The sequence below is a fragment of the Carcharodon carcharias genome, chromosome 17 (genome assembly GCF_017639515.1).
Source record: "Carcharodon carcharias isolate sCarCar2 chromosome 17, sCarCar2.pri, whole genome shotgun sequence".
In the NCBI taxonomy this organism is placed as follows: domain Eukaryota; kingdom Metazoa; phylum Chordata; class Chondrichthyes; order Lamniformes; family Lamnidae; genus Carcharodon; species Carcharodon carcharias.
This window is the reverse complement of record NC_054483.1, coordinates 82,198,732-82,213,495: the sequence shown is the minus strand read 5'-3', so window position 1 is coordinate 82,213,495 and position 14,764 is coordinate 82,198,732. Positions and strand designations below refer to the sequence as shown.

Here is a 14,764-nt window from a genome sequence, read left to right as displayed (position 1 = left end):
TCATGCTTTTTTATCTGCTCCCTCCTGTCATGCTGTTTTATCTGCTCCGCCATACTCGCGCTGTTTTATCTGCTCCGTCCTCTCGGGCTGTTTTATTGCTCTCTCATCTCGCGATTTCATCTGCTCCCTTCTCTTGCAGTTTTTTTGACTAGTCCCTCCTCTCCCGCTGTTTTATCTGCTCCCTCCTCTTGCGCTGTTTTATCTGCTCCCTGCTCTCGCGCTGTTTTATCTGCTCCATCCTCTCGCGCTATTTTAGCTGCCCCGCCACTCTCGTGCTGTTTTACCTGCTCCCTCCTCTCACATTGTTTTATCTGCTCCTTCCTCTCACACTGTTTTATCTGCTCCCTCCTCTCTTGCTATTTTTTCTGCCCTGCCGCTCTTGTGCTGGCATTATAAAATGCAGACTAGGGCAGCATTTATTGCCCTTGTTCAGAGTGCATTTAAGAGTGAAGATTTTTATTGAATTCAAATTCACCATCTGCCATGTTGGGATTTGACCCATTTCCCTAGAGCATCACCCTAAGTCTCTGGAGTACTAGTCTAGTTACAATACCACGATGCCACCACCTACACACACACACACCACCCCCCCCCCCCTTCCTCTTCTGGAGCACAAATCTTTATCACTATTGCTGGACTGTTGTCAGGGTCCATAGCACTTGCAATATTCAATGCCTCCAGCTGTTTCTTGATATGCTGTGGAGTGAATCAAATTGGCTGGAAACTGGCATCTGTGATGTTGGGTACTGATGTGCTGGCTCCCACCATCATTGAAAATAGGACTATTTGTGGAGCCTTCTCCTCCAATTAGTTGTTTAATTGTCCAGTGGTGGGACGCCAGAAAGAGGAGCAGGATAAGCAAAGAGAAGTGGAGTGACTCAAACTGATGATTGAAAGACATAAATTAGGTCAACGTCTCATTAGATAAAATAGAATAGCATTACTGAAAAAATAATAGTAAAGTACCTAAGCCAACCAATGTTAATTCCAAAAGTCATGTCAAGTAAACTGAGGCATTAGAATCACAGAATTGTTACAGTGCAGAAGGAAGACATTCATCCCATCGTGTTGGCACTGGCACTCCAAATGAACATCATGACTTAGTGCCATTCTCCTGCCGTTTCCCCATACCCTTGCACATTGTTCCTATTCAAATAATCATTAATTTCCCATTTTGAATGCCTCGATTGAACCTGCCTCCACCACACTTCCAGGCAGTGCATTCTAGACTCGAACCACTTGTTGTGCGAAAAAGTTTCTTTCTCACATCACATTTGCTTCTTTTGAAAATCACTTTAAATCTGTGCCCTCTCATTCTCGATCCCTTGACAAGTGGGAACAGTTTCCCCCTATCTACTCTATCCAGCCCCCTCATGATTTTAAACATCTCTATAAAGTATCCACTTAGCCTTCTCCTCCCCAAGAAGAACAATCCCAACTTCTCCAATCTATCTTCATAACTGAAGTTTCTCATCCCTGGAACCATTCTTTTAACCCTCTTCTGCACTCTCTCCAATGCGTTCACATATAGTGTGGTGCCCCAAACTGTACACAATCCACCAGCTGAGGTCTAACTAGTGACTTATATAAGCTCAGCATAACCTCCCTGTTCTTGGACCCTATGGCCCTATTAATAAAGCCCAAGATACTGTATACTTTATTAACTGCTCCCTCCACCTGTCCTGCCACCTTCAATGATCTGTACACATGTAAACCTAGGTCTCTCTGTTCCAGTACACCCTTAAAAATTGTAACCCTTATTTTACATTGTCTCTCCATGTTCTTCCTACCAAAATGAATCACCTCAGTTCCCTGCATTGAGCTTCATCTGCCACCCATCTTGCCACTCCACTGAAATGTCAATGTCCTTTTGAAGTTCTATACTGTCCTCCTCCATTTACAAAGCTTCCAAGTTTTGTATCATAGGGTGATAGTTTTAAGCTGTGCAGAAATATAAGAGACTTGTTTAGACTTGATTTTAGCATGACTATTTGAAAAAGATCAGCAAGTAATCAGAGGGACACTGAGGCTGTTCATGGTACATCTAGACCCCAGCTAAGATCACCTAACGCTATGGATCAGAGAAATCTAGGATGCAACTGGACTCTGTGATTTGCTGCTGCACTATGTATTTAGCCACTGACCTACAGGAAGAGCTATCGAAGCTGTAGAATTACCATCTTGACATATGGCCATCAATTGTTATTTCATATGTAATATCCAGGTGTGTGCACACATAAAATTTATATACCTAAACACATAGTGACACATACGTGCCTCCATGCAGATCTAGGTCAAGGAATTATTAATTAGTGTCTTGTCTCTTCAGAAACTATTTAACTTTGCTTTTATAAGTGTCCAACTGTCTGACCAACCAAACTATAGTAAAGCATCACACTAGAAGGCAGTGGTGCCCTGATTGTTTCCTTTGTTTTCTTTTTTAGATCCCGCAGTGGTGTGCAGAACATTGTCTTGCTTCCAAGTATCAGCATGGGGTTGTAGTGTGCACACAGACGCATAAGCAGACAGCTGTCGGCCTTGCTCTCCGCGTGGCAGATGAAATGGATGTCAACATAGGGCATGAAGTGGGCTACATAATTCCATTTGAAAACTGCTGCATCAATGAAACTATCCTGAGGTCTGTGCGCTTGCATCTACTTTTGGTGACCCTTGCAGAACCTTGACTCAGATGCAAATAGGAAGCTGCTGCAGCTGCAAGTCCCTCTTCAAGCAAATTACGCCATATGCTGGTCCTTATCCATTTGCATTACTCTTTACAAGGATCAACAATAGAATGCAACCAGGACAAAATGAAAGGATTAGAATGAATAAGATTAGTTGGAGTTGAGAAAGTTAAAAGGAAATTTGAGTGAAACAAAATTTGAACAAAGAAATAGAGATAATTTAACACAAAAACAGTAAATTAAGTGTTTCATAAATACTTAAAATGATTAAAAGTAATTGTATGCCCATTTCTTACACAAATTGTAATTACCTAAGGCCATAGGAGAAATACTTATAAATAGATAAATAACTTTCAATTCCTAAGGTCAAATGTAATCATGCTGCACACATGCACACAATAGATCATGCTTATAACCTTAGAAAGCAAATGAATAGTTGGGCATGAGTCACCATTTAAATGTAACAATGCGAACACTATCCCTATGCTTTGTACTTTCACAGTTTAGCCTGTAGCTGCTGTCCTTATATATGTTTATGATATCGAGATGGAATAACAAAGCACAGAAATTAAGAAAATTTACAACTATTATCTTCCTTCCCCCACTGATACGATTTTGCACTCATGCAAACTATTATTCCTTTGTAGCAGAAAAGACTACTGACAGCTTTCTGCTTTTAGCCCGCTATTTGGGATAAACGAGGCGAGATTTGTGAGCGGGGGGGGGTAACTCACCCCCATCTCCTCTGCGTCCCCCTCCAGTCCAAAGGGTCCTATTTTGGGCTAATTGCAAAATAGAGGTGTCCGCGTTCTGCACTCCCACGGCACATTTCCATTTCTCATACTAGAGCTCTTTAAAAGCTATAAATAAAAATGCCCAGTTGTTGTCCATTGCTCACTAGGAACTGGATTCAGCATGTCAGATTACATTTCCTAAATGTTAACAAGGAGAGTAGACTTTCAACCGATCAGTCCGGGCTGGAGTCCAACTCAAGTCCAAAAGGTGAAGGGAAACTGTCATCTGCTGCTCGACAGAACATTCCCCAATTCACGGTTAAAACTCATTATAATTTTACTTAAAGAAATTTACTGTTTTAAAGTTAGGTATGTAGGGTGACGGAAGAGGCTCTGTTGTGGCGGAAAATAAATGATGTAGAAGTCTGAGTAACTTTTAGCCCATTTTTTTCCCTTTAAAGTAAACTCGGAACAAGACCATTAAATAACAATATCTTAATATTCCAGGTACAGCACGGATGATATGCTACTGCAAGAAATGATGTCAGACCCTCTACTGGAACACTATGGAGTTATCATTATAGACGAAACTCACAAAAGAACTGTTTCTACGGATGTGCTATTAGGTCTTCTGAAAGACATTGTGAGACAAAGGCCAGAACTAAAAGTCGTAATAATAATTTCCCCTCATATGTCCAACAAGCTGCATAGCCATTATGGTGATGTTCCTCTAATACAAGTGGAAAACAAAGAGCCCATTAGGTGTCCTGTCGAAGTTGTTTACAGTTGTGTGCCTCAAGAAAACTATTTCCTACCTGCACTTAGGTTGCTGTTTGAGATACATCATACAAGGGAGAAGGGAGATGTTGCAATTTTTCTATCTTGTAAAAAGGTAAGCTCATTGTTTGCATCTTTTACAATATATTTCTCCTAATAAGATAATATAGGAAAGTTGGTGAATGCTCAACTGCTAACAACCAAAGAACTCATTAGCCACATCATTGGCTGTGAATAACTGAGACAAATTACATGTTATAGTGTTTGCCTTTTTGTTTAACACAGTACTTACTTGTGTAATATTTTCAGTCAAAGCAATACCTTCCACTACAAAGTTTGTATGTAATAACTTTTTCTGCAAATGCCCTGAAATGTTTAAATGGAACTGTAATGAAACTGTGGTCTTTTCTTGTAGTTAATGTACTTATTTTACAACCTATACAAAAATTAAAATAACTTATGTGCATTATTTCTAAATGTTTTATAGGTAGGCCAATGATATGCATTCTGGATTTTAGTAGCTTCCTTCTGAAAACTTTAACTATTTGATACATTGTTAGGCCAAGTTCTTTTATTGTTAATGATTTGCTCCAGCTTTGAAATAGCACCCATTATCTTGGGGTCCACAAGATGTGATTTTGATACAATATTCATGATACCTGTGTGGCAGCACAGTACAGTAGCTTAGTGCCAAGAGGAACCCCCTATCATGCTGCAGCATCCATGATCCATTTTAGGGCAGTGAAAGATGTACAATTATGTAACATCATATAAAGTAAATGCAGCAGCCATTTTGTGCACATCAGTATTCCATACATGGCAGTAAGGTCAAATTCCTGTCCCAGTACCTTTACCTCTGGAGTCTCCCAAGGGCTTATCCTTAGCTCCTATCCCTTCCGCATCTATGATACCCGACAGTGCCTTCATGCTAAGAACTACGGCCAGCTTCCACATGTACTCTGCCATCACCCAGCTATATGTTTCTTGACCTCCTCATCGCCTCTGTGTTATTTATCAACTTGTCTGACATCCAGTTCTCCACCACTCCCCGGCCATAGTCTCAGTTAAATCAACGGTTTTCAACTCAATGTCCTATTCGATCTATACTGACCTTATGACCTATATCATTACTTCAGCCTCAGCACATCTCCTCTTGAAATGCTTAGCTATGCTTTTGCCTTGTCCAGGTTTGTCTATTGCATTGGTGTTCTGGCCAGCCTATGTTCTTGACCCTCCATAAGCTTCATCTCATCCCAATCTCTGCTGCCTATATTTTAAGCCACATCAAGTTAATGCACCCATTATTGGTGTGTGAATCTACATTGACTCCTTCATAACCCTACAATGCCTCAATTTTAAAACACTCACCCACATGTTTAAAGCCCTTTATGATCTCACCCTTCCCTATCTCTGTAACTTCTTCCAGCCCTACAGCCCTCCAAGAGCATTGCATTCTCCCAACTCTGGCCTCTTATACATCCCCCATATCTTTGTCCCACCATTTGTGGCTGTGCTTTCAGCCATCTGAGCCCAGAATCTAAAATTCCACTCCTAAACTTCCTTTGCCTTTTGAAGACCCTCTTAAAGCCCACCTCTTTGGCCAAACTTTTAGACATCCATCCTAATATCTATTTCTTTGTCATACCATTAATTGTTATTTCATTTCACTCTAAAGCTCCTTAGGATATTTTTCCACCTTAAATATGCTATATAAATGCAAATTGTTGAGTCAATGACATTATTTTTGTGTTTGAGGAACTGATGTTGCCAGGTCATGAGGAAAGCACTCTACTCCTCTTTGCAAGCGCACAAAATAATTTTGTTTATCTCCTTCACTTAATTTGTTAAATATCCTAATGCTGACACTGCATACTATAACAATATTTATAATAAGAATCGACATATATTTTATTTTGCCACCTCACCGAAATAAAAACTAAATGAAGAATAACAATTTAAACTAAAGCAGAAAGCAGCAGTACTGTTCCAGCATATTATATCACACTACAGTTATTTTTATATAGAAAAAAAACATTAATTTGGATGGAACCTAAGTGATGTCCCAAATGTGTGGTAGTCATTGAATTACTGTTGGAAATAATCACTGTCTTTTGGGCAGATGCAGAGCACTGCAAGATCCCACAAACGGCAAATCCATGACCAATTTTGCTGCTGTTGCCTAAGAGACGAATTTTGACTAGAATGCCTGGAGTTCAATTCATACCATGATATCTTTTACAAGCATCAAACAAGTAGACTACTTTTATTTATCACCCAAAAGACCTGTAGCTTAGACAATGAGCACTCTGACTCTAAGTGCAAATTTTGCTCAAGTACTGGTCCTTGAGCTCAGTCTTCGACTTGGAAGCAAGAATGATGTCATTCTTAATCCAAACTGACACTTTGATTGAAAGTTCGTTGTGGGATGTGCTAGTTTCTTATTTCTAAAATCTACCCAAAATTAATCTGTGAAAGTCTTATTTCGGTGGGGGAATGGTAAATCCACAAAATATGTTCCCTAGGGATGTGGTGGAGGCAGCTGGTATTGATTCTTTTAAATGCAAATTGGGTAGTTTTCTTTCAGGAAATATTTTGCTATATTGTATATGAATACTTTAAAACATGACATATGGTAAGTGTAGCATGGTTGGGAAGAACGGTCCCCAAAGTATTCTACGACTGGACATTTTCCTCACCTTGTACAGGTCAGTGTAGACTTGATAAGAGATTGATTACAGTGATTAGGCAATAACTCCACTATTGCTGCATCATGCAACCAGCAGGATGGTAAATGGGAAACTAGGTGGACCCCATCTTTTTTCATCTAGCAATTGCTACTTTGCTATGTACCCCGGTTAGCTCAAATATAAGGCTTAATAATATGTTCACTGGCCAGAATCAAAACTGTATCATTCTGTGGTACATTAAGCAGCATAAATTAATCTACTTATCGGAACAGAAGCTTTCCTGCTTTAAAATAAATCACAAACTCTGTCTAGTCATAATGACATCGGTGCATGTGATGGCACTGATAGTTTAAGAGGTGTAAATAACAAAATTCCTATTGTACTCTGACATAACTATCTACTGCATTTTTCAACTCCCAATAGATGTCAACCGAAGGTACTCCCAGATTGTCCTGCCCCAAAAATGTCAGCAGTAGTTACCAGAAAATAAAAACATTCAAATAATCTTATCCCAAACCACTTCATATTTATAAGGAAGAGAGTACTTCTGAGGTTTACTGTTTAATTTATATACCTTCTGTTATAGTTGCCAGTTTTATTTTCTTCCACCATTATGGTTGGGTACAGTCCCAGAAGTGCTTCTTGTATTCCTGAACCCTTGAAAGTATCCATTCTTCATTTGTGAGCTGTTAAATGTTGTTGGACCTTATGAGCATGTATCATCATAACTATGCTCAATCTGCATATGTATGTACTTTCAGCAAGGATCACTGCAGGGTAAATGGAACAGTAACTTTTTGTTTGCCTTCCAGTAAGTCCACTAATGCCATTACAACTGGACAGTTATAAACAAATTTTCCAACATAAAACTGATGGGCTAAGAACATTAGTCAGTTCAGCGTTACAGCCCATGGATCATATCTGGATTCTTTTGTGGTTTGAATGATTGACAGTCTGATTGTTTATAAAGATGCAAAAATAAATTTATGTAAATGCTTTTGGCTGTGAGTTATCAGAATTTACATGGCATATTTATATACCGGCAGGAAATTGATGAAGCCTACAGTGTTATCAGACGAGAAGGTTCTAAATTGCACCCAATGCTGGGAGAACTAGTGCCAATTCCTTTTTACCCTGAACAGAGTCGGTATGTTGACAGACAAAGTGACATGTTGGAGAAGAACTCCAAACGGTACAAAAGGAGAGTGATGTTGACCACAAGTATGGGAGAGTCCTTACTTTGCATTAAGAATGTGAAGTTTGTCATCGATGTGGGCATGGAGAGAAGAAATGTGAGTACACCATATCTAACATTGAATTTGTTTAGTAAGTGTGTATTAAAACTATGATCACTATATTCCTAAGTATGGAAAATTACACAGTGGCAGCCATTTGTAAGCTTATTCAGGCCAAAAGATTTTATATTCTCTTGCACCAGAGCACAAAAGAGAACCTAGGAGATGAGCACAAAGTAGAACCAAAGGAAAAGTATACAGACAATGACCCAGATCTTCCGGTCAAATCTGGATCAGATAAAAAACGCAGAAGCCATAACCCCTTTGTCTGGCACCAGCTGCCATATCCATTAAGTAGAGAGTTTAAATGTCCCAAATTGCTTTGAAAACAGCAATGGAAGAAGTATGTACCCTAAGGGGAGGGGGGGGGGGGGGGGGGGGGGGGGGGGGGGGGAAGAGTATCAGTTGGACAACTATCCAGGTAAGGAAGTCCGAAGTCTCCGGCTCTACCACAGAGTTGGAGACTTTCTCGGAGGGTCCGAGTATCAGCAGAATTACCCATCGGAAGTTCAAACTTCCTGGGCAATTCTCACTGAGTCCTTGCTTTGGGACTTCCAAGAGGTCCGGTAGAGCATCTTCTGGGATATGTCCAGTGTCTAACTATCCAGACCAATGTTCTTCCAGCTTCCTTTGCCCAACCCTTCATCACAGCTGGATGTTTGTGCAGTTTCTTTCTGCAGCTACATAACTTTATCTTCTTAAGCAGAAGCCTGATTCTCCTACTCTTTTTACATTTCTTAAGTGCATATTCACATATATATTTTATGAAAGGTTTATAGATTTTGATTGCAGTTCTTACAAACGATAAATCAATCTATCAAGTTTCTGAGCATGACTATATTTGTGAAGCCAAGGAATTGTTTTTTGTCTCTGGAGTCTGTTGGAAAAGAAAGGACTGCTTATTAACTAATGCGTTGAATTGGGATTGTTGTCCTTCGTTATTGGTGGGTGAACTGCTGTGCTTGGCAAAAATGGAGGGAGGATGTATCAGCTTTGGGATGATTGGAGTATCACATTCTGATTTGTGATATGTGTTTTAACCATGTTTATTTTCGGGAAGACTTCACTTAAGATAAAGAATTATATTGCTTTTTCCCCCTTTGAGTATTTATTTTTTCAGTATTCATAAAAAATTTATTGTTGAAAAATGTTGGGGTGGCGGGGTAGATGGGATAGTGAAGTGGGAGAACAGTAGGGGTTTAGTCAAGGTCCAATTGGATTAACCGCAGCACCCTGCTGTTTCAGCAGGAACACGTGTAAATGAGCGATCAAAAATTTAAATTCCATTTGGAGAATCAGATTGAAATGGGAAACAAGTATTTGTAGCATTCTGATTAGACGAATATATATAGGGAAGCAGGGTCAAATTTAGAAGTTTCTCATTAAAGTCTTTGTTTAATTTACATATATCCCAGTGTTTGAAAATCAAAAAAAGCCCATCTTCCAGGTTTGTCAACCTTTCTTGCACCCCAGTGATACATGTTCAACTCCCACAGTTTGAAAACAACTGCACTATTGTCAGCAAAGTTTTTTTTTATAAAGGTGAAGAGAGTTTTCAAGTACTGAGGGTAATGTTTTGAAGCATTTCACACCTCTATCGCAGCCGCCAACCACGGAAGATTCCACTGGAATTGCTCATCAATTAATTGGTTGGTAGTTTACTTGTCTGCAAGCAGGTAAAGAATTTGCTTACAAACCACCTAAACTCTACTGGTGGCTTTTGGAGATCGCTTTCTTGTAAATAGTCTTACCATGATTAACTATTGATAAATCAGTGCCTTGGAAACAAGTGAGGTGGTCCTGTGGGACAATTTGTGGGAAGCTGATAGTGCCATGTGCTGATAAACTGAATGGCTTTGGCTAATTAAACTCCAGAAGTGCCCCTCTTCAGTCCCAAATCCTTGGCTTTAGTTGGCCTGAGCCTCAATACCCTGACCATGGCATATTGAATATGTCACTAGAGGAAGTACGTGTGCAATTCATATTGGGAGACCCCCTACTTGTATGGATTTCTTAATAACTTTGTTTAGAGTAGCTGGACAAAAAATTTCTGCCTCACTGTATCTCTCTTTCAGACATTCTTCATTTTTGTCTATAGGTTGTAATTTTGTTCACTATCTAATCCTAGGTTTACAATCCAAGAATACGAGCAGATTCTTTAGTGATGCGACCAATCAGCAAAATCCAGGCTGAGATGCGTGCACAGATCATGGGCATAGCTAAATTGGGTAAAATTTCTGAAATCATTTGATACATAGTCTTTAAAATTGGAGAGGTTATTTACATCCATCAATGAAATGTATGTGTCGGATATATATATTCAACTGTACCTACTGAACCCAGGCCAGTGAGTGAGTAGGTAATGCCCTTCTTATGTTGCAGTTGAGTAAGAGGAAGTTTTACTCGAGCTTTTTGTGCAAGACATGGAAGCATGATTGATGGCAGGTGCTTGAAATGGGAAAGTTCCTTCCTTGCTTTGATTAACACTAACAAAATTAATTGGGATGAGGGAAAATTCATTGTCAGTGCTAGTAATGCTGGCATGGATATGGGAAAATATGAAAGAAAATCTTACCATACAGGCTCAAAATAACTTTATGTTCATTTCTTGACAATGAGGAATAAGAAACATTTTTAAAGGTCTGGCATTTTCTTTACTGCATGGTACAAACATTGATTTTGCCTGAAGTTTTATAATAACTGCTATTTCCTTTTGCACAAACATGAATTTCAAAAAGCATAACTAAGCTGTTCTGAACTAATTGATTTCCTAAGGCAAATGTTTCCGATTATATACTGAGGAATTTCTGAAGAAAGAGATGACAGAGCTTTCACCAGCTTGTGTACTAGAATCCAACCTTACTCGCATGGTTTTATTCCTGAAAAGAATGGATATAGCAGACATGGGCCAATGTGACTTCATTGATAAGCCAGGTAATATTGTAGTTACAAAATGCCATGGCTGAAATGATCCATTTCTGAAGTGGTTAGATGTTAAATTGTCTAAAATATCAAAATTTGGCTTCAGTTCTTTAATTCTAATGAGATGTCTACTGTTACACAATCTTTCCAAAAACTCTTGACCAACTTTTCTGCAGCTGATAAAACATATAAGTAATCCATAATTCCTAGTAAATTTATCAATTACATAAGTTTTAGAATATATAAATGTACTGCTAATAATTTGTGCCTTCTTCTTAACTTTTATAGCCAATGGAAGATAATCTAACACAATAAACTTAAAAATAAAATGTTTGTTAATAAAGTATATTTGAGCTGTAGATAGATTATTAAATTGACCTAACAGGGGATCATTGGAGACATCTGCTTTGTACTGAACCAGTAGCCTATTGAAACCTCACAACATACACTGTCATGCAGTATTTGTATTGTATTCTAATTCTGATGGCTGAATTTTAGCTTTCTCTGCAATTTTTATGAATTCCACTTCCACAATACAGCCTTGTTTGTATTGTACAAATCCTCTGACTCCACATTGTCAAAGCATGATGCAATGCTTAAAATCAGAAATTTTGAATAGTTGCAAGTTTTGAAGTTAAAATTATATATGGCACATTTTGAAGTGTGCAAAAGCAACTTTTCTTGATTTAGACAGACTGATTCAGAGCCTGTACTAGACAATTGAAAAGCTTGCCGTCTTGCCTGACAATTTATAAACTCATTTTCATTAAATTCTGTCAGCTGCACCCTGATTGTCACAGCAGTACTAAAGCCATTGTTAGGAGTGTACTAGTTTGCTTTGTCTGGGAAGGCTGAGCATGTACTGTATGCTTCAGCTATGACATACACCAAGTCTTTCAAATTGTTAAATGCAGCAGAAATGAGAAACATTTGTGTAGGTTCACAAATTGTATACAATGAGCTATATGTCAGTTGCTGAATACAAAAAAGATGCCAAAAAAACAACTACACAACTGCATAAAACAACCTAATTTACCCAAATATTGTAAAGATAGCTTGAGAGGAAAAACAGATTACTAGAATAATGCTGATCAGTTGTAGAAAGTAAAAATTATATTTTTTTAAAAAAATGAGATGCTGTATTCCTTGATGTATGTTGGTTATTTTTTCCCCAATTTGGTTCAAGGATTTTGCAACTTTACTTAAATATGATGGGTTCTGAGCACCTTGAACCTACTCACTGCCTATACAATGTTAAGCTGAGTGGTTGATTCCTTTCAGCTTCCGATTAATCCCAGTAACTGATTATTTGCTCAAAATTTGCAAGAGCCCAAGTGATTTATTATCAGCAGCTGACTTGGCAGATTAAAGAAAGGCTTTGGTTGAGATACTAACTGTGTATTATAGAATGGTAGGAAGAGATGGATAATGGGCACATAGATTGTAGAATGCTATATGAGCACAATGTCTAAAATTTAAAATCAATGACAGCCATTACATGATAAGCGACTAAATTGCCTTTTCTACAGCCCCTGAAGCCCTAATGCAGGCATTAGAAGACCTAGATTACCTTGCAGCCCTGGACGATGATGGAAATCTGTCAGAAATTGGAATCATTATGTCAGAATTTCCACTGGATCCCCAAATGGCAAAAGCTCTTGTTGCATCCTGTGAATTTGACTGTATGCATGAAATGTTAACAATAGCTGCCATGGTAACAGGTACTTAAGCAACCAGTTACATTTTTGTCCGTCTTTTTGTTTTCTCTATATAAATTTATGTAGCATAGATTACATTACTATTTTATTTTTGAAAGATTTATAGGCATGGCAATCAAGTTTTGTTATACTATGGTAAGCTATTGTAACACCTAGCCTTATAAACTCATTCTGCTTTAAAACAGTCAAGAAATTACAGACATTAGTATTCTATTGTAAAACTTGCTTTCATTTGCTGTTTCAAAGGTGTGCTAGAATATAGATGTACAAAACATTCATGCAATGTATTTTAAAATTTTGAAAACTATTTAAATACACTCTTGAAAAATTTAAATACAGCCTCTATGTACTTCAACAGAGCCATTAACATAACAAAATGACATACTGCACCAAAAAGCAACTGCTATAATTATTTCCTGTATTTACTCTTTTGTAAAGCTCCCTTTTGTTTCTTGGATCCGTCTCCTGGTTCAGAGGAAGTTGCAAGCAGCTGTCGGAGGAAATTCATGCATCCAGAGGGTGATCACTTTGCCCTCATAAATGTTTACAGTGCATTCAAGCAGAACCAGCTGACCTCATCAAATCAATGTAAGTAAACTTGAAAATAGAAGGAAGAGGGTTCCCAGTTTTTAAAAAATGCTTATTTTGCATATTGAAGAAATTATTTTGATATGATTGGCTTGAGTCCCCCAGCCATCTTCTGTTATGATTACTCTTTAAAAAAACACAAACAACCCAGTGTTCAAATGGATTTGGTTTTAATCTTGTGCAGTCTGTGAAGATGAGAAGTGGTGCCATGACAATTTTTTGAATTGTTCGGCTCTGAGGACAGCAGATTCCATCCGAGCTGATCTACTGGACATTATGCAGCGCATTGAGCTACCCATTTCAAAACCTGCTTTTGGCACACACAAGAATTCATTAAATGTGAAAAGAGCTTTGTTGTCTGGTTATTTCATGCAGGTAAAGATTTTTGGAAACATTTTTCATCATCATTTTGTAACTGTATTTCTGACTTCTGAATTGGGATTTTATCTTTAAAAGTACTGGGTAGCATTGTGAGGAGTGGCAATGTGATGTACAGGTCCACTCAAATAGTTAAGGACTATAGCAAGAGTTTGTATTTCCCTCTGGACTTTTGCAACTTGATTCATGTACTTTTGGTTTCAGTCCATTTGCTGTACATTGCGATGCAGCTTATCAACTGTTTAGTTTCCTCCTAAAAGCCCGATCAATAAATGGCCAAATTCCTCTTATTAAATGGCTTTGAATACTGCTCAACTTCGGGGTGCAAATTGGCTATGTTTGAGAATTGAAGTAAGAATCTTCCCATGACAGAAACTATAGATTGGAAATGCATTACTTTATTTGCACATTACATTTAATGCTATAGGGATTTTTGATTCTACAGTTCACAATTGTAGAAACTGTAATTAGATCAGTGTAACATTCCTATTTCTAGACTGCCCGAGATGTTGATGGATTAGGAAACTACGTCATGCTGACACACAAACATGTAGCACAACTGCATCCTTTTTCAAGCTACTGTTCCACAAAATTAAAACCAGAATGGGTTTTGTTCCATGAATTTACAATATCTGAGAACAACTGCATCAGGATTGTTTCAGATGTGTCACCTGAAATGTAAGTGCAAAATAAATTTCTTCTGAGTCCAAACAGTACTGTTAAAAACCGTGATTATATACATGCGTAATTGAATATTTTGCATCTGCAGTGCCTTCAGATAGTAATTTTGCTATTTAGTTGCATTGGTTAACTTGCATTATCAAGGGTTTGAAAGGAATTAAAACCTAACAGCAAAGCTGGAATGGCTTATCACTATCCCCTCAACCTCAAGATGCATTACTACCTCAGAACAAAGGTTTCTTGGTTTTCTGCTGATAGAATGTCATTTTGAACAATAATGGTGAGAAATACCCATAGCAG

At 38.2% G+C, this 14,764-nt stretch overlaps 1 protein-coding gene across 1 annotated transcript in view; it reads left to right on the top strand.

Moving 5' to 3' along the window:
• Positions 1–14,764, top strand: part of LOC121289666 (putative pre-mRNA-splicing factor ATP-dependent RNA helicase DHX32) — a 52,301-nt gene that overhangs the window by 24,669 nt on the left and 12,868 nt on the right. The window contains exons 2-10 of the mRNA XM_041209292.1: positions 2,445–2,638; positions 3,926–4,310; positions 7,929–8,174; positions 10,306–10,405; positions 10,953–11,111; positions 12,629–12,820; positions 13,256–13,405; positions 13,599–13,780; positions 14,280–14,461. Of these exons, the coding sequence (XP_041065226.1) occupies positions 2,445–2,638; positions 3,926–4,310; positions 7,929–8,174; positions 10,306–10,405; positions 10,953–11,111; positions 12,629–12,820; positions 13,256–13,405; positions 13,599–13,780; positions 14,280–14,461 (1,790 nt within the window). The remainder of the gene's footprint in view (positions 1–2,444; positions 2,639–3,925; positions 4,311–7,928; positions 8,175–10,305; positions 10,406–10,952; positions 11,112–12,628; positions 12,821–13,255; positions 13,406–13,598; positions 13,781–14,279; positions 14,462–14,764) is intronic.